The following is a 20,810-nucleotide window of genomic DNA, read 5'->3' as shown; positions in this document are numbered from 1 at the left end:
TGCCTGCACCATCAGTTAGGGTGAGAATCTGCTATTCATATCCAATCTATCTAGTATTAAGCTTAAGTTGCGTTTTTGTTTATTTGCTAAGTAATCTGCTTCGATCTGTTTGCTACCACTCATAATCACTTAAAAGCCATCTTTTGTAATTAATAAAGTTTATGTTTTAATCTAAATCAGAGATTTTGGAGTAAGGTGCCTGGGAATCTTAGCTCAGAGAGGTTGTTGCATATTTCTCTCCACATTGAGGGGGGAGGGGCAAATTCTATGAGCTTACACTGTACAGTTCCCTGTACAGCATAAGACGGTATAATTTTGGGTTTATGCTCCAGAGGGAGTGCGTGCCTGGAGAACTGAGAGTTACCTTGGCCTTAGCCTTTCTACTGTTGATTTGTGCAATGGCTAGTCGGAGACCCTACATGTAACTGGAGTTGGGTGTGTCCCTACATGTGTGTATGCTGGTGGAAGTGTAAGACCAGGAGCATGTTTGCAGCTTATCACAGCAGCATAGTGTGAGAGGGAGCCCAGGCTGGTGGGTCAGAGGGCTCAGTGGTACCCCACTTCAAGGTGGCACCCCCCTTCCAGGTGGCACCCCCTGGGAAACCCATCACACTAGGATTAAATAATTTTGAGTTGCATAAAACCTCTTAAAATGTTTATTTTTTCAACAAGTGTTTATATTCAAATGAGGCAGGCATTCTTAGAATTGTCATTTTGACTGATCTGATTGCTGTCTATTGAAAGACAGCGACTGTCAGAGACACTGCATAGAATTATGTACATTTCAAAATGTTACTAATCCAATCCACTTTCAAATAAGAACTTGCCAACATTAAGCATTGTGTAAAACCACATGCAAAAATTGCTATAAAGAAGCTTAAATAGAACCAAACTTGCAGGTTTTCAGAAAGGATATTTCAATATTAAAAAAATATACTGTGTATTAAATTGAGCATTTCAAGTAACTTAAATATCTTTAGCAAACATGTCCAGCAAGATATCCTTCTGTAAAAGAAATTGTTCTTAGAACAAAAAGCTAATGAATGGTTATTTAGACACCAATTTCTCAACACAGTAGTCAGCCTGTGTGAAACTATGTGTAATCTAAATAAAGTGAGTACACCATTAAAAACAAACATACATTTAGCAGGACTGATTAACTATTACATTTCTATATTTACAAAAGTGCTTAGCATAAAAATATTACCTAAAAAAATATAAATTTTATTAATATCATTTGGCTCTACACATACTACTAGATCTGCACTTTGGAAGGAGAAACATAGCATTTACAATAAGTTTAGGCAACTTTCCTATATCTTTAAACAAGTCTAACAAAAATCTCCACGCAAATGTACCCTTATCCAAATGATAATTCATCCTATTTGGCTCACCATAAATATAGCAATTAACGGAATACTAAACCATATAAATAACTTTATCCATTGTCTGCTGCGTTAGTCCCTAATACAGGCTGCCGACAAATGGGGCAAGTAGAATTTTCAGAAAGCCAGCGATCAATACAATGAATATGAAACTCATGCATGCATGGTAACTGCCTTAGCTTGTTCCCTGTTACATATTCATTGATACAAACACTACATGTTTTACTTATTTCACTCTCTGTGTGGCTGTCCCCATAGTTCCGGGTAGATAGATTGTCAATCTGCTCTTTGGTTAAACCTCTCAAGTGCTCATCATCATCATCTTCATTTAGCAAGAAGAAATGTGCAAGACGAAGAATAGGCAGTGTTCCATTTTCAACCAAGTTGTTTGCCTCTTGAGACTGTCTGCTCTCCCAATTTTCATTATTGAGACTATAATGTTGAGACCCATCATTCTCTCCAATTGTTTCACTACTGCCTTCTTCAACATATCTATGCCTAACTGAAGTCTCACTTAATTCACTATTATCATTTACTGTGTGTGAGTTATTCAGCTCTGACTGTATACCTGATAAGTGCTCGCTGCCCCTTTGAACTTCTGAATTCGATTCACTCTCCATTAAGGAGCTTAGTTCTCCAAAACCAGTCATAATTTGCCTTAGAATTGACCGAAGAGCTACTGATGAAGGTTCACCAACCCCCGTTTCTGAAATCCTACGAAGAGGTATCCGTATAGTGCTAACGTAGGTTCGTATACCTGCATGTTCTGATCGGGAAATTGTACGGCGAAATCCACCACTATCACTTTCAAAAGTAACTGTGTTTTCTGCCATTCCCACTCTAGAGCGCGTTCTACTAGCAATACTATCCCGATCTCTATTTTCCCCAGGGCGAATTCTTCTCACCTGAAGATCTAGTGTAATAGTTGGATGTCTCCTAACTGCAGCTGTTGATCTACTAGATTCATCCTCTTCCAATGTTATGCCCAATGTTGGGGCTGAATTAAAAAATCGTGGTGTCTGTGTGCTACCTACTGTTTGTTCATCTGGCTCAGAGGGCAGCTGGGCTGTATATCTCCTAGTAGACCTTCTAGAGATTTGCTGTAAATTCCTACTTTGCCTCAGACCATGCTCCTCAGAATTAGTAGAGCCATCTTGTCTTTGCAATGGAGAACGGCTTCGACTACTTAAAGTAGATCTTAACCTTAGAATTCCTAGTCTTTGTCTTGTATTCATCTGAACATTAGCTCTAGCTCTACCTCTCTGGAGACCAGTGGATGTAACTGTTTCTTGCATTTCCCTTCGCCTAACAACATTGTGTTCAGCAGTGTCTGAAGAAATATTACGTGCAGTGCTTCTTGTTCTGTAAAGGCCTGTTGACTCCCTAGTTCTGCTTCTGAGCCTTCCCAAGACAGGAGAAGAGGTTTCTTCAGTGCTTTGTACCAGAGAATTTCTCACAGTTCTGGTCCTTGCAGTGTTAGAAGTTTCACCATTAGAATCTCTTGAGGTCCTGCTCCTAGTTCGTGTAGCTACTGGACTGACTGCTCTTTGATGTTGATTGTCCATATGCATTGTGCTAGTATCCAAGTGTGAAATGTCCATATATTCATCACCAGAAGCTTCAAAACTATTATGTTCATGATTTATGTTGATTTCAAGACTAAACCGGAATTCCCCACTATTTGGATTTGTCCGACTCACAGCTCTCCAAGTTTGGTTCCCACTCTGTCCACTGCGAGTAGCATTTCCTGTGCGACGAAAGGTATTCAGCCACTCTAGCAGAGAGTCACCATTTGAATTTTCCCCAAGAACCTCTGAATCTGTAAGCAGATAAAGAACTCTTATTTTTCTAATGTTTAAAAGCTTACACATTTTGCATGCCATGATGCACTCTAAACCATGTATTACCTATAAGCCTTTTTTAAAGCTCTCTTCCTGATTTACACTGTTTCAGTAGTATGTGACATATATGGCTATATTGATGCTGTTTTGCTGCAGATAAACCTTTGCCTGTAGTATGCAGTGTTATAGATTCCAAAGGGAGGAAGGGACCATTATGATCATCTAGTGTGACCACCTGTTTAACACAAGCCATAGAATTCCCCCAAAATAATTTTTAGAGCATATATTTTAGAAAAAATCCAATCTTGATTTTAAAATTGCCAGTGCTTGAGAATCCACCACAATCTTTTGTAAACTGCACTAATGACTAACTACCCTCATTGTTAAAAAATTATGCCTTATTTCCCATCTGAATTTATCCAGCTTCAACTTCCAGCCACTGGGTCACCTTATATCTTTCTCTACTAGACTGAAAAGCTCATTATCAAATATTTGTTCTCTGTGTAGGTACTTATAGACTGTAATCAAGTCATCCTTTAGCTTTCTCACCAGTAAGCTAAATAGACTGAACAATTTGAAGGGCATGTTTTCTAATCCTTTAATCATTCTCATGACTATTATCTGAACCCTCCCCAATTGATCAATTTCCAAGCTGAAAAAAAGTAATTAAAGGAGATTAGGATTTTAGTGATTTACAAAAGGTGTAGTCATTATTAGATGTTACAAAATGGATTCTAACTCCATTCATATGATGCTGAAAATGCAATGTAATCATGGCTTTCAACAGCCTCTGAAGATTTAAATGAGATCCGTATAGATGCTTCATATTGGAGTTATTTGTAGCATTTTTTAAGTCCAAGTTGTAATTATGGGTAAGGAGAAAAAAGCACTATATTTTCTACTTTACAGGTGTTTCCATTTGCTAGATTTTAGTATATGTGCAGTACGATAAAGAAGAGTTCCCAACGTAACCATACCCGTTGATTAAACAAGTGGCCCCCAAACTGTGGGGCACGTCCTCCTAGGGGGCATGGAGGAATGTCTGGGGCACACGGCGGGGCCTGGGCCTGTCCCCATGGGGAAGGGACCACCACCCAGCCCCACTCTGCCCCCAGCTCTGCCCTGGCCCTGCCCCCACTCCTGGCTGCAGCCCCTGGCCCAGCTGTGACTCCACACATGGCACAAGGGGCACAGGCACATTCCATTACTTCTGGTGGGTGCGTTGGCGGACGCAAGAGGAAAAGTTTCCTCTGGTATCACTGCATTAAATTGTTTAAAAAAGTGGGGGAAGAAGTCATATGGAATCATCAAGCCCACACAAGTGCACTGGGGATTATATACAGATAGTCAAATGTGATTAACTGATTTTTATTTTATAAGATCAAGGCTATAAACAAAACAATTCATTGCAAATAGTTTAATTAGATTATAGGATATCACTTAGCTGTTGATTAATTTATCACATCCAGTCATAACACAGGATGAAAATTTATGGAGTATAACTCCTCATGCATCAAGCCACAGGACAGCCACTAACTGCCTGGGGTTAGGAAAAAAAGTTTCCACTTGGACAGGTTACTTAATAACTGGGTATTATGAATTTTCTTGCACCTTTCTCTGAAGTATTGAATATTGGCCACTGTCAGAAACAAAAACTCTGGATTACAAGGACTAATGGTCTGATTTAGTATGGCTCTCAAGTATATGAAAAGCATATATGAAAGATATATGCACCACAACATCTACGACTTTGCTTTCCCAATCAGTTACACACACTGACTTAATCAAGGTATTTCTCCTACAAGCTGGGATGGAATAAAGACACTTATTTTTAGTTTAATTTGGAAAACATTCATATGCTATAGGGATGGAGTCAATACAAGCATTTGTTTTCTGATTATGTGAATTTATTCTACTTGATAGCTGCTAGGTAGCTGGTATGCTGAGATGACTGCCTATTATATACTATTCTTTCTTTATGCTTCCTCCCTTGTCTGTATCTACCTGTTGTCTTGTCTTACCTTTAGATTGTCTATTGTCTTATTGTGCATTTGTACAGTGCCTAGCACAATGGGATTCTAAGTCCATGAGTGGGGCTCCTGGCTGCTACAACACTAGAAATACTACTACAACTGAAGCCACTAGATTATAGTCCTTATCAAAAAAACCTGGCTAATCATTCAGCATTCTCTCAATGATTAATGAGGGCACAGACAACATATTTCAATTTTAAAGTGCCACATTTTTACTAACTACTTAGAATTATCCCTTGGACTCTGGAAAATTAAGTCTGTTTCCCTGCCCCTTTTTCTTCTACTCATTTATATGTACAGGTTTCCTTCCTGCCCACAGAGAAGGATGTTAAGTTTTGGTAGGATTTTGTTTACAGAAAAAAAAAACAACTCTCACTCCAAAAAATTAAAAACCCTCGTCCCTATCACATAGAGCAAGATTTTGGCCCAGTCAGATTCATGAAGGGAAGAAGTTAATCAAATTCTGGGCCATTAATTTGGGAATATCCACTTAACTACTGATAGCCTTTTTTAACCTAAACATCTATCTAGGGAGATAATATTAATTTAAACATAGAATTTATCTTGTTTTAAACAAGCGAAAGTTTGTTGTTGTTGTTTTTTTTAAAAGATTAATTTTAGTTTTTCAGATGGATATCACTTCTCTCCTTATGTTATCTGTTTTGCCAACTTCTATAATAAATTAAAAAAAGCTTAATCTATCCTTATTTTTAAGAGGCAGAAACAAATAAGTAAATTATTTCTGTGCAAATATTGCTTTTTGGAGATGAAGGGTCAGGGTAAGTAATTTGTTGCAAATCTAAATCAGTTATTGTGAAGTACTATAAGTTAATTTACTTTCACATCATTAGGATATACATTCTATTCTTTTTGGTACTTGGGAGAAAAAGAGCTACATAGAACAAAGAAGAAATAGACTTAGCATGGATGTCACTTGAACAGGCCAGTATTTTAATATACAGAAACATTCAATGCTTTATGTTTAGAAGTAAATGAAGAAAGCTTACCTCCAGCAGTTTCTCCTTCACCTTCCCTATTTTCTACATCAGTTTGGGATGCTAGATGCTCCTTTGCCCCCTCTAAACGTTGCTGTAGCTCTTCTGCTGTTATTTCTCCTGAAACAGTTCACATATTTAGGTAATATATGGCCTCAGCCTTTCAGTAAAATATTTTGATTGTCTCAAAAATGTTTGCATATTACTCGTTTATACAAGCATAACAATGAAACTGTTTCCTATATTTTTTTTGTTACTGACCATTTTCAGAAATAAAGTAAAAACAGTAAGACATAGGAGAGACACCAGCACGATTATAAAATTACAATCAAGACAAATATAGACAATAAAATAAAAAAGTAGGCACCAGAAACAAAGTGGCTACATGTATCTAAGCAGAAGACTGCATGTCATTATAACCCGCCAACCTATCAGCATTAGTATGTTCTAAGAATTCAGATGCTGAAGAAATTCTCTTCTATACAAGGTGTACTTTAAGTATGATATTTGTAAATGAGTATTTTAATTATTGTATGTGTTCCCAGAGGTTATAACTTGGATGCACATTATAAATCTAAACATTATGCTGTGAGGATGAATTTTTGTTTCACAAGCTTTAATACCCATTTAAAATTGTTCATTTTTTGAGAGATGCCATCAACTTTAAAAGAAAAAAAAACCTCACTTTTCAGTCATTCCCCAGACACACAGACCAAATTGTATTTTCAGGTATGCTGGCATAACACCATTCCAGATTTATACCACTGTGCTGTCTCGTTTGCTGTAACCCTCCATATCTTACCAGGAGTGCCAAGAAGATTGTGGTCTCTCATTAACCTGTAGTCTTCATCACTGAGTTCATTAATGAATTGGTAATAGGTCTCCTCTCTGCTAAGGCGCTCCTGCTGCCACTGTCTCTCATCTTCACCATGACTGCGTTCTAGGGGAGAGGCTTGTTCATCACCTCCCACCAAACGAGACCTAGATCGATCCATGCTGAGATAAACAGGCTGTTCTGAACAAAACCAAAGATCAGTACAGTGAAGTATACCTCCAGGTTATCATTTGCTCAATTTCTCATTTAACCTAGCTTACCTATTAATATGAACTTGACACGAACTAGGTTGTATGTCCCTATTTGTCAGGTTAATTCACCAACAAAGAGTTTACTGGGCAAATATCTTGCTTCTTGGCTGTTTAAAACAATAATGAAAGTCACCCTCTCAGTGAAAAGACAAATAAGTTGACATACCAACTTCTTAAAGATAAATCAAACAAATACTGTTTTATTCTTAGCCTTATAAGAATACCTTAAAAATATAAAGAAATAAACACAAAACTTTGTTTCCTGCTTCTCACTGCAATAGAGCCACTCTGAGATGAATCACAGCAGCGGTTTAGGAGTAAGGTGAAATAGCATGGGAAATTTTGGTAAATCAAATGTAATTACCCAGCATAGAATTCTGATGAGATAACAGAGTTATTACTATAAAGAAGAATACTAGCCATTGGATCTTTAATGACAAATAGTTAGGACTGCAGTTTTACGTCACATGTAAGGGATACCACTTCCAGCAATATAAGCCCTATAGCACCATGCTGGGGAATTGCTTCAATTCTGATAGTGTTTTTAGGTTTTTCTTCCAAGTCTTTCATCCAGACTGCAGACTGACAAAGGGATGCATAACTATGTCAAGCTCAGAATCACAGAGGAAAGACTAGACTCTCACACACACTCTTTGTTCCTTCTGCTGCCAAGAAAGACAGGAAATCAAGGATACATTGATAGCAAACCTTATTAACAAAACATGAGTAAGCCCCCTTGTACTGATAGATCAGCATTTTAATATTCTGTTTTTAGTGGGTACAGGTTAATATCCCCTTCTCACACTCTCTGGTGGAGGGTCCCTTATTGTACCATCCTTGGTCTCCTCACTTTACACTCTATTCTTGGGTAATTTTATTTGCCCCCAGGACTTCAGCTAACTATCTTTCCAGTCACTTCCAAATCTACCTTCCCACTGACTTGTCACTCTTTATTCAATCCTGCATCTCAACTTGTCTCTCTATCATCCTCTCCTGGATGTCTCATCAACTTAAACTGAAAATGGTCAAAATGGAATTTCTTTCTCCCCACATCAAACACTGCCCATTAAGCCCCTATTAGCTGTCTCTTTTGACTGAAATACCATCCCTTGTATCACTCACGGCGATAAGCTTGGAGTCATCGCTGACTTCTCTTTCTTTCATCCAGGTTGTGGCCAAATTTTGTTGCTTCTTGCTCCATAATATTTTTATGATTAAAGACCTTATTTATATCCACAACCAAAATTTTAGTCCAGGCCCTCATCTTCCCCACCTTGCTTACTGCATTCTATTAAACCAGGGGTCAGCAACCTTTCGGAAGTGGTGTGCCGAGTCTTCATTTATTCACTCTTATTTAAGGTTTTGCGTGCCAGTAATACATTTTAACATTTTTAAAAGGTCTCTTTCTATAAGTCTATAATATATAACTAAACCATTGTTGTATGTAAAGTAAATAAGGTTTTTAAAATGTTTAAGAAGCTTCATTTAAAATTAAAATAAAATGCAGAGCCCCCAGACCAGTGGCCAGGACCAAGGCAGTGTGAGTGCCACTGAAAATCAGTTCGTGTGCCACCTTTGGCACGTGTGCCATAGGTTGCCTACCCCTGTCTTAAACAATACACATTGCCCCTTTCAATCTATTCAAAACATAGCTGTTAAGTCAATCTTCCTGACCATATCACCACTTCTAAGAGCCTGATCCAACTTCCTCTAAGAAAGGTCTCCCCCCACTGACTTTAATAGGAATTGGATTGGGCTGTAAATTCCTCCACTGGCTCCCTTTTGTCCACATTAAGTTCAAACTTCTTGTTATCAAGGTTCTTCAGAGTTCTGTCCCCCTCTCTACTTATTTTATTTCTTTTCACATTCACCCAAGTTTCCACACTTGCACTGATGCTAGTTTTCACTAGCCCATCATGTCTGCTTCTTCCACAACTGTCTTTGCACCTTCTTCCATGCTAATTATTGTCTGGCAAGCAGACACAAAAGGTTTGTAATCCAAAACGAAAAACAAACAACATACATAGCAGAGTCACTGAGTCCAATTCCCTGCTATCACAGGCAATCCAGTCAGACAATTCCATTATTTAAATTTATCAAGCTCCACCTTAAAACAAGGTTGCTTGTTTGCCCCCATACCACCTATGGAAAGCTGTCCCAGAACCTCACTCTTCCGATGGTTAGAAACCTCCTTCTAATATCCAGCTTAAATTTATTCATGGCTAGTTTATACCCTTCTGGTTTTGTGCCTACATTGTCCTTTGCCTTAAATAGCTCTTCTCCCTCCATGGTGATTGCCACCTTGATATATTTACAGTTAATTATCATATTCCCTCTCAGTCTAAATTTTACTAAGCTAAACAACCCAAGCTCTTTTGGTCTCCTCTAGTAAAATAGGCTCTCCATTTCCCTGATTATTTTAGTAGTCTTCCTCTGCACCTTTTCCAGTTTGAAATCATTTTTCTTGAACATGGGTGACAGAATTGTACACAGTATTCCAGCTGAAATCTTACCAATGCCTTGCACAATAGCATTAGTACTTTACCTATCTCTATTAGAAATAGCTCACGTTATTGTAGGATCATATTTTACTTTTTCACAGCCACATTATACGGGTAGTTGATACTCATCTTGTGATCAACTAACGCATGTGGGTCTTTCGCCTCTGTTGTTTCCAACTGCTGAGCCCCAAGTTTAAAGCAGAAATTCTTGTTATTCCCTAAGTACATGAGCCTGCACTTAGAAATTGGATGAAATTTAATAATACAATTAGTCCAATTCTCTATATCACCCAATTCCTCATATATAATAGTCCAGTCCTTCTCTGTACAGATGATACCTCCCAACTTTTTGTCATCAGCAAATTTCATTAGCATACTTCTACTTTTTGCACCACAGTCCCTAATGATTAAAGATTGGTCCCCAAATAGATCCTCAAGGAACTTTAGTAATCTCCCTCCAGGTGGATAGCTCTCCTTTCAGCATAACCCTGTCTCCCTGTGATGGGGTGTACCAGGACCTTTGAGGCCCCCTGCTGGAGGCCTGGTGGTCCTACCACATTCCACACAAGAAAAGGAGCACTGAAGGTGGGTCCTCCACGCCTGCCTAGAGAGGCTGTGGTAAAGTGGCCAATCAGCATACAGCAGGCCCAGTTAAAAGGAGCTGCAGGGCCTGAAAGTTGTTTGCTGGGGACCAGTGAAGTGAGGAAGGTGCTCTTTGCTGGCTGTGGGAGCTCATGTGGGATCTTCAGCCCTGAGTTCAGGATGAAGTGGAGTGTGTGGGAAGTGGCCCAGGGAATAGCAGCATCTACTACAGAAAGCAGTAAGTGGTTACTTTTTATAGGCTCCTTGGGTCTGGATCTGGAGTAGTGGGTAGGCCACTGGCAGAGTGGCCACAGCCTTGAGAAGGGGACAAGTGTTGCTTAGAGGCTCCAGTGAAAGCCAGGACTCCATCTCCAGAGAGAAGGCCATGGGAGCACTACTCTGTAACAGGGCAGGGATAGATTTTAGGCTAGCCCAGAAGGGGCTGAAAACTGAGCCCCGAGACAGGGCTCAACATGTTCCAAAGGCACTGTGACTGGCCCTGTTGGCTCTTTTTGTTTGTGTGTACAGACATGTAGACTATACATAGCTTAGCTGGAGTGATGAGTCCCTGAAGACCTCTCTGTCAAGGTTAACTGTAAACAGGGACACTACAAGCAAAAAGCACAGCTCTGCACCCACCTGATGCAGGTGTGCATTGGGGGGGGGGTGGTCTCATCGCACTCCCTAATAATCAGTTGTTTACCCAGTTACAGATCTTGAACTAATCCCCATTGTCTGCATTTTAACTAATTTCATGTGTGGGTCTATATCAAATGCTTTACTGAAGCCCAGGCAAATTAGGTCTCCTGTATTTCCCTTGTCTGAACATATGTTATCTAATCAAAAATATCAGGTTAGTCTGGCAACATCTACCTTGGCAAACCCATGTTGCATTTTATTCCTTTTTCTATTTACCCCCATGTAAGTCTCTTCTCTCTCCCGCTCACACCCCCGCAATGCAAATTCTACATGGAATTTCTTAAAGGTGCAAAAACTAAGCTTCTTCCACACTTAAGTTCCTGGGCTCTTCAGTCTGGATGACTTTATTAACTAGTTCCCTTATTTTCCCAAAATCTTCCCTTTTGAAATAAACCTTGTAGTTACAACCTGGTTTTGACTCTTCTCCCATTTAATTTACACAGTCAACTAGGGGTCACCTGATCCAAGATTATTTTTTATGACCCGCTCTTTTTTTATAATGTCTTTACTCACTAAATCAAGTCCAAACCAGCATTACCTCTTGTTGTTTAAGTGACTATTTGCTGAAGAAATCTGGTCTGTTATACCCACAAATAACTAGGCCTGACAACTAACAGCATTTGTTCTTCAATCTATTAACTAGGAAGTTAAAATCTCTCAAAGACCATTTCTGGTAGTATTTCTCTCTCATATTAGAGATCTCTATGCATCTACCAGTCTGATCCTGCCTACAGCAAATGAGGAGATAAAAACAAATTGTGAATTTATATGAAAACTAGATATCTAAAATGAGAAAATAAATATTCCTGCCTCCCCCTCAACTTTGTCAGCCAATTGATTTCTTTAATGTATTCTCATAATGCCCAGGAAGTTGCATATATAAATCTTTTTTCATTAAGATGAAAACTGTCATGTCAACTAATCTTTCTTCATTCAGTATAAGCTCTCAAAGAGAACTCTTCTTTTTCCTGCTCCCTTTCTCATGCACAACAACATATTTGCCCTTTTTCTTCTTTAAAGCATGTATGTGGTAGAAGAAAAGAGTTAAATGGCCATTTTGAGCCTTCTGGTAGGATGGTTTAAAAAACAGGCTCTAAATGACTCACTTAAGAGCATGCAATGTTGTTGATCCCAGGGTATTAGACAAGGTGGGTGAGCTAATATCTTTTATTGAACCAACTTCTATTTGTCAGAGGAGCTTACAAAGATCTGAAGAACTGTGTAAACACAAAAGCTTGTATCTAATGAACAGAAGTTGGTTCAATAACATTCTCACCCACTTGTCTCCCACTTGGGAACAGTAAGAGGTGTTTATATATAGCTAGTAACCCAATCTGCATGAATGCCATTTACCCGTTATTTTAACCAATCAAAACAAGATACTTTTGTATTTGAAAGCATCACACTCTAAGGGCTGGTCCTCTAGAAAATCAGATGGACAGCTATGTTGCATGCAGGGTGTGAATTCGCACCCTTAAGTGTTGTGGTTAAACTCCTCCAACCTAAGCACTTGTGTGGAGAGCCCTAGGTTGACAGAAGAATTCTGCTATTGGCCTACCTCCAGCCTCTCTGAGGTGAATTACCAATGCCCATGGGTGAACTCTTCCCATTGATGTATTGTAGACAGTCTCTATACTGAAGTGCTACAGTTGTACAGCATCAACCCTAACTGTAGACAAGCCCTAAATTAAGGAGGTTTATTGCCTATTAAATACAGGCATAACTCAGAATTCCTCTTCATTTGCAATTTCCCCCCACAGTTTGAGAGAGAGTATCAGGGGGTAGTCGTGTTAGTCTGGATCTGTAAAAGCAGCAAGAATCCTGTGGCACCTTATAGACTAACAGACATTTTGGAGCATGAGCTTTAATGGGTGAATACCCACTTCATCGGATGCAACCGACAGGTATAAGTTTGAGAGAAATTACACATACCAATGATTTTATTCTATACATTTCTAAATTCAGAACCAATACAATAACCCTTTCCCATATCAAAGAATGTGCACTCACTTTAATCAAAGCACTATATAGATTATTATTCTTCCTCTTGGCCTCTTTCCATTAATTTGTATCCAGGATTCAAATAAGTGATCATTTTCCAGAAGGGTGAGGGTTGACTTTAGATGAGGAGGCCTCCCTGGCAGACAGGCACACACGACATTGCTGTCAAATCTGACCCTCCAGGTGCGACGAGGTCCCCGGCTTTGAAGAAAACCTGAAACCAACGGAAGTATCCCCAAGTAACTAAAGACGCAGTGCCAAGGTCTGACGCAACGCCAAGAGCTAGGCCCGCTGGCCTAGCCCCACACCAGCTCCAGCGAAGCCCACGCAGACACTACGGCGAGGGCCCCTTCCCCCCTCAGTCTCAGGGCCCCACTAGGTGGGGCGGCGCAAGGCTGCTGGCCCTTCCCCCGCGCTCACGGGAGGGCGGGGATCGCTCCACTCTGTCCGGGCTGTGGCTCTGACGCTCCCCGCGGCCCCCTGGCCGGCGCAGCCATTGCCTAGGGCCGGCACCCTTAGCGGACCCAGGGCGGAGGGTGACTGACACCGCTCCTCTCCAATCACCCGTCACGGCCGCGGCCAGAGACCAACGGCGGCAGGGCGAGGTGGGCCCTGTCTCTCCTCCCCAGCCCCAGTTGGGACCCTGCTCACCCCGGACGCTGCAGAGGGGCCTGGCCGGGGCGACACCCCCTCCCCGCTGCGCGGAGCCGCCCTCTGAGCCGAGGGCAAGGAGACGAGCCCGGCGGAAGGGCCGGGGTCCCAGCGTGGGGGTGGCGGCACGCACCGGCCCTGCTCACCCCTCGCCGCCGAGCAGCCGCCGCCAGCGCCGGAAAGAAGCCGATTCCCCAGCCCCGCGCGCTGGAGGCGGAGCGATGATTCTTGTCCGGGTGGCCGCACTGAGCAGCGAACGAGTGTTCCGCAGTCAGACGGGGCCGCCCTGGGCATGCGCACAGGTGAATCTCTTCTCCCGCTGCCCATAGCCTCTGGCAGGCCCCCGGGCGGCCCGCGCGCTGGCCGTTCTAGCACGTGAGAGGGAGTCTGAGGGGCCGGGGCTGCAGCCGGGAGGCGGGGGTAGCATGGGAGCAGGGCGGAGGGGCGCGCCTGAGCGCCAGTTGTTTCCGTCCTCTGGTTATTGCAAAGGTTATCAGCAAGCTCAATAGAGTTGCCAACTGTCTAAGCACACAAATCCAAACACCCTTGCCCCGCATCCTGCCCCTTGGCTGAGTCCCGGCCCTTCTCCGACGCCTCGCCCTGCTCGTGCCAGGCCCCCTCCCTCCGTCGCTCCTCTTCCCCTCACTCTCACCGGGCTGGGGTGGGGTCTCTGGGCTGGGACTGAGGGGTCTGGGTGTGGGAGTGGGCTCAGGACTGGGGAAGGGGGTTGGGGTGCAGGAGGGTGTACAGGGTGCTGGCTCTGGGAGGGGGCTCAGGGCTGGGGCAGATGGTTGGGGAGGGGTGTGGGCTCTGGCTGGGTGGTGCTTACCTCAGGCAGCTCCTGGGCAGCAGCGAAGCAGGGCTAAGGTAGGCTCCCTGCCTACCCTGGCACCATGCTGCTCCTGGAGGAGGCCAGCAGATCCCTGGGTGGGGCACGGTGCTGCCCTGCCTGCAGGCACTGCCCCTGCAGCTCCCATTGGCCGCAGTTCCTGGCCAATGGGAGCTGCAGAATTGGCGCTTGGGGCAGGGGCAGTGCACAAAGACCCCTTGCTCCCCACTCAGGGGCTGCAGGGACATGCTGGCCCCAGCTACTTCTGGGAGTGGCATGGGGCCAGAGTCGGCAGGAAGCCTGCCTTAGCCTCAATGTGCCGCCAGACTTTCAGCAACCTAAAATCTCCCGGTTTGGCTTCAGTGGCCTCTGGGAGATAGAGCCTGCTTCTGGGAGACTCCTGGCAAAACCGGGAAGGTTGGCAATCCTATCAGTAGGTGAAAGGTGGTGAACCCCCACCCCTGACATAGTGGATTGGCTCCAGAGGACACCCTTCCCAGATTTTAAAGATCTCATCAGCTCATGACTTTTCCTTAGACTTTGGGCTCCTGACTCCCCACAACTCCTGCTGATGTGTTTGATGTTTCAAACTGATATTAATCAAAGTTTGGGGCATGCTATATATGCCTTTCCCTGGCTGCTCATGGGGAGATGCCACTTACCCGCTCCTCACCTCAAGATAAGGGAACTGCCATCCAGTGCCCATATGCAGTATTCTTGTAGCCCTGTCAGTCCCAGAATATTTGAGAGACGAGGTGGGTGAGGTAAGATATTCCTCTAGACTGAAGGCAAGTCTCAGTAGCAGAGCAGGTCTCAGACATAGCTCTACCCAGCTCTGAAAATTGGAGGACTTTCTAGCACTGTGCAACAGATCCTCTGGCAGAGGCCAAAATCCTGTAACTCGCAATCAATTTGTGAGAGACTGCCTTCCCTTGGCTATTCAGAAGGCACTCCCCTGACCCACTATGTCCCTAGGCTAGGGGAGCTGACAGCCAATCCCCTCCTTTCCTGTGACTGTCTTCTGTACCCCACTCGGCCTCCCCATAAATCTGCTTCCTGTTCCCACTCATTCTTCCCATCCACCTTCACAGAGTGACTCTGTTGTTCCTCACAGTGCCTATCTCAACACTCTGACTATAGAGTGGTGACAGCCATTTTGCCTATGGACATGGCTTCACTCCCACTGAAAACAATAAGAAGTGGTAGGCAACTTTACCAAGGCCAGCCTTGCTTCCACATGAAGATGGCCACTATTTCCCAGTCTATCTTGCTGGCTTCAACCCCATGAGCAGTAAAAGGAGATGGTGCCCGGGCAGGTCTTCACCTGCCTGCCGGCAGGTAGTGATTGATCTATTGGGGGTCGATTTATTGTGTCTAGTGTAGACATGATAAAATCGATCCCCGATCATGCTCTCTGACTCCTGAACTCCAGCTCGTGAGAGGCAAAAGCGGAATCGACGGGGGACTGGCAGCAGTCAACTCGCTGCTGTCCTCGTGGCCAGGTAAGTCGACCTAAGATATGCAACTTTGTCGTATCTTAGGTCAACCCCCTTGCCAGAGTAGACCTGGGCTTAGAGGAAATTTGTGAGTTGACAACCTTTCACCATGTTTTCATGAGACAGGTGAAAAATGCCCCAAAAGTCACTGGAGTTACAATAAAAACTGAGTTGGTACTACTGCATTGTCCAGAGCTGCTACAGCTCTGATGCATCAGCCAGCTGGTGCAGGCAGACCTCTCCGTCATTCCCACTGGTGCTGGGGACATGGTGGGAAATCAGTGTCATTGCACAATTAGTTCTATGCTGTTAGGCTGCAGTCTTGGAAGGTGAATTATTTTTGCCCATGTGATGCCACAATGAAGTTAGTGGGGTGTGCCAGGGCACAGGAGTTTGAGCATGTCAAATTGATTGAAGGTTGGGATTTTAGCATTTTGGACTATACAGTCTGATTCTGTCTCTTCACCTTTTGGACTTATGACTTTTTTCTGCCCTTTGTTTCTCTTCCTTCCCCACAATCTGTCTTCTATTTCAGGGGTTCTCAACCTTTTTTCTTTCTGAGCCCTCCCCCAACATGCTACAAAAACTCCAGGGCCCGGGGGGGGGGAGGGGGCTCAGGCATAGGTGTAGGTGACTTCTATTTTGGGTGGGCAGGGGCCAGCAGGGGTTGAGCCAGCTCTGCACGGCAGGTCCAGGGCTGGAGGTCACCTCCCCACCTACTCACCTCAGCAGGCCACCTGCCTGTTTGGGTTGGAGGGATGTGTGTGTGCAACCAAAATTATAAATCAAAGGTAGGGGGGGGGCTCAGTTCAAAGAGGTAGGCATGGGGGCAGCTCAGGATGCAGAGAGGGAGTAACTAGGGGCTGTGTGAGGGCAAGGGGGTAACTCAGGGTGCAGGGAGGGTGTAGTGAGGTGCTGTATGCAGGGGAGTAGCTCAGGGTGCAGGCAGGGGCAGCTCTGTTTTTTGCCGCCCCAAGCACAGCAGTCAGGCAGCCTTTGGCGGTGTTTCTGTTGGAGGTCTGCCCCGGTCACGTGGATTCAGTGGCAGTTCTGTGGGAGGTCCACCGGTCTCACGCCTTCAGCATACCTGCCTCCAAATTACCACCGAAACCACAGGACTGGCGAACCTCCAGCAGAAACGCAACCCTCACAGTGACTGGCAGGCCGCCCCCCACGGCTTGCTGCCCCAGGCACATATGTGCTGTGCTGGTGCCTGGAGCCGGCCCTGGGTGCAAGGATGGGAATAGCTAGGGGCTGTGTGCTGGGAGGGCTCCCCCTGCAGCAGCTGCTCCAAAGGGCTCTGCCAGCCACAGAGCTGGGTCCCCCACCCTGACAGCTTTTACCGGCTGTGGGAGCAAAGGGGGCTGGGAGCTGAGGATGCTGTGTGATGGCCAATTAATAGGGAAATAGGGCTCCCTGTTAGAAGACAGACTTCGGGATTAGTTTATTCTCTTGTGGGATAACTATTGAGTTACAAAAATAGAGGAAATGGTATCCCTTATGAAACTTGTCAATTCCTAGTTAGTTTTGCTTTTTGTTTCCTATGCACAGGCACAGAGCTACCTAAACTTTTCATAGTGGGGACTATTCCTTGTATTGAGGCCATCTCATAGATCACTTCTCCCAGCAAGGGAATCTGTCAGCAAATTGGTTGTGGAACCTTTATAGTTGATTGTGATGCTGGCAGATCAGGTGCCAGCTCTTGCCAAAACTGTAGGAGTCAGCTGAGCACTGACAAATTCATAGCTAGATACTAGACCAGCCCACCTGCATGTTAGTGTTGTTCAAGATAGGTATTGTACTTATAAGGGTGTATTTAGCATTTAGACTCTATGGAATGCTTGTAAATTGCTGCATGCATTAACTTCACATGTAATCTCTATCATATGCTATAAGGTGATATGTAAATTTTGCTTTATAACTATAAAAATGCTTGCCCTGTGAATCCAGTCAGGAGGAATGGTCCTCTGCCCATCAAGGAGGACTCTCAAAATTAAATGGGCCATTGTGGAACATCACTAAACAAAGACTTGGTTAACTGCCCTCTCACACCCATGAAGGTGCTACTTGCAAGAAAGCTCATCTCATCAGCTTGAATGCTGGAAAAAGGGGATAAATCAGGGCCAAAGAATTTTTTTCTTTGCTGTTTGGACTCTCATGGGGCTGGGACTGTGGAACAGAAGCAGAGATCCCTAGGATCAATCAACCTGGGGTTAGTTCTAATAGATTACTACAATTCTGTCACCTTTTAAAACCATAGACTGTAACTAATTTGTGTATACATGTTGCCTGTTTTAACCTGTAAATAACACTATGTTCTTCCTAGTTTACTAAACTAAGGATTTATTATAGGATTGGCTACAAGTGCTGTCTTTGGTGTGAGATCTGCAGTACAAATTGAACTGGTCTCTTGGGACTGGAAGAAACCTGAATCTTTGATGTCTAGCATCAACTATCACTAGGTCCAGCTTGCCTGGGTGGAAAAATAGACTGGAATGCCCAAGGGGACTATCTGTGACTCCATGGTAAGACTAGTACAGTGCTTCCGGAATTAACATTTGTTACTGGGTTAGTGAAATCTAGTTACAGAACATACCATGTGTTTGGAGTATGTGCTCTGCTATTTAACAGTTGCCGTAAGGTAGGCACTCACAATCCCAAACCAGTCCAGACAGCACAACACATTTCCCCTCTCACCAAGGGAATCTACTGGGCAGCAGATGGGATGTGGCACTTCATAGACATATTTATTTTCTTCACCACGTTCAATAGCAATTTGCCACCCTCTCTCAATTTCCTGCACCTGTAGACAAACCAAAATGTAACATTCATAAGAATCAATTTTCCATCCAGAATAAAAATCGATGTACCTGCCTCAACATACATAATCAATCCATTTTCTCCCAGTGTGACTCAATTCTACTTGAAATTCATTACCATCATCAGTTTTTTCACACATCAATTTCCTTTAGTCAAATCAAAATGTCTCCTTCCCTCAAACCCTCTCCTGGCAGTTGCTCCTCCAGAAGATGGGAAAGGTATGTTGGAAGGGTACAGTGAAGAAGTGTAAAGTGTTCCTGGATCTGTCCTGCTTCCTCTCCTTACACAAAACTCACATTGAAAAGAAAAAGCTACTAAGAAAATTAGTTTGGTTGTCATAGTTCTATCCCCAAATTTACTGCACAATTTTAAATTAATTTCTTAATCAGACTGATCTCTCCAACAATACAGGAAAATTATTTACAGTATTCTCTTCCAATATGCACATGTAGTTGTTTTAGTTATTAACAGAGTTGTAGCTGTGCTGATCTCAGGGTATTAGAGACAAAGTGGATGAGGTAGTGTCTTTTATTGGGTCAGTTTCTGTTGGTGAGAGAAACAAGCTTTTGGGCTTACTCAAAACTCTTCTTCAGAGCCTGAAAGTTCTTCAGTGACCTGAAGAGCTCTGTGTAAGCACAAAAGCTTGTCTCTCTCCCCAACATAAACTGAGCCAATAAGACACTACGTCACCCACTTTGTCTCTCTAATAATCCATACGATTTCCCCAGATATTTACTGTAATGATATTTTCCACAATATAGTACTTTACAGTAGAGCTTTGATTTTTAATTATTATGAGCAACTAGTTACACTAACCATTTTTCCTGATTTGGAAAAAAGTCACCTAATGAAAGTTGATGAAAAACAGACATCCACTTCCCATTCCAATGCCTTCAGTGCATTGAAGATCACTGAAGTTCCAGAAAGTGATAGAGAGCAGCATACTGCAATGTATATGCCATGCCTGTTGTAATTATGAGATGTTCAATTTTATGAACTTCTCAATCTCCAATTAGTTTGTAAAATAGGGGTTCTACTGCACTTGGAAAAATAAGTAGTCTATAGAGGGCAGCAAAACTCAGAGAATTATGGAGTTGCTCTAGTAACTGTAGCTGCTGTAACTGTAAGCCAGTTAATTTCACCTCATGCCTCAGAAGGGCCGGGCGTGGACAGGGCATTGGTTTTCTGGGAGTAGAAAGTTAACCCTACACTTAATGTGAAGCAGCTGATGAAGACAAGAAGAATCAAAAACATCAATCTGGTATGAAGTGCAATATCTTCCATACACCAACAAATAAGTAGAGTGAATTGATCTACTGAGGGCCCTCAACTTCCACTGATATCAGTAGGAGTGGAGCATGTGCAGCACCTTGTAGGATTGGTGCTTAATCACTTAAGGCTAGATTGTGTATTTACTCACATGAGTAGTCCAACTGACTTCAATAGGACTACTTCTATGAGTAGCTGCTTATCCATGTAAGCAGCTCACAATTTAGTCCAGGGATAGTCATAGGTGAATCATGGGCTAACTCCAGACTGCCAGCGGCTTTCAAACAGATGCTGAAATCTTTTTTATTAACTTTTTTTAAAAAAAAAAATTTTCCCTGGAGTCTGGACCTTGACAAACTAATTGACTACCCATGATCTAGTCCTTATGTATTTATCACTACAAAGTCAGCAGAACACTCTAATAAAGAGTAGAGAGCATGGGAAGAGACATTGGATAAGGTATAGGGTTCACTGTGCTGTTAAGTTTAATTATTAAATAAGTTTAAAAATGCTTAATTTAATGTGAGAAGAAGGAGATGTGGATTATATTCCCAGTTCTGCCACTGGCTTGTCATTTGACTTGATTTACTTTGCACCCAGATAATTAGCATGATAAATATTT

At 43.0% G+C, this 20,810-nt stretch overlaps 1 protein-coding gene across 3 annotated transcripts; it reads right to left on the bottom strand.

The window, feature by feature from the left end:
* Positions 1–638: 638 nt before the first annotated feature.
* RNF6 (ring finger protein 6) lies at positions 639–13,228 on the bottom strand. 3 transcript variants are annotated; one of them, XM_050937232.1, is made up of 5 exons: positions 13,133–13,228; positions 7,350–7,447; positions 7,057–7,269; positions 6,267–6,374; positions 639–3,204 (listed from the first exon to the last, which is right to left on the bottom strand). In XM_050937232.1, exons 3-5 carry the CDS (start codon positions 7,247–7,249, stop codon positions 1,439–1,441), a joined length of 2,067 nt encoding a protein of 688 aa, XP_050793189.1. In that variant the 5' UTR covers positions 7,250–7,269; positions 7,350–7,447; positions 13,133–13,228; the 3' UTR covers positions 639–1,438. The 3 variants fall into 3 exon arrangements, with proteins under 3 accessions (XP_050793189.1, XP_050793190.1, XP_050793191.1); XM_050937233.1 differs by lacking the exon at positions 7,350–7,447; XM_050937234.1 differs by lacking the exon at positions 7,350–7,447 and having other exon boundaries at positions 7,057–7,264; positions 13,133–13,222.
* Positions 13,229–20,810: the final 7,582 nt, after the last annotated feature.

The sequence above is a fragment of the Gopherus flavomarginatus genome, chromosome 1 (genome assembly GCF_025201925.1).
Source record: "Gopherus flavomarginatus isolate rGopFla2 chromosome 1, rGopFla2.mat.asm, whole genome shotgun sequence".
Lineage (NCBI taxonomy): Eukaryota > Metazoa > Chordata > Testudines > Testudinidae > Gopherus > Gopherus flavomarginatus.
This window is presented reverse-complemented; position numbering and strand designations above follow the sequence as displayed.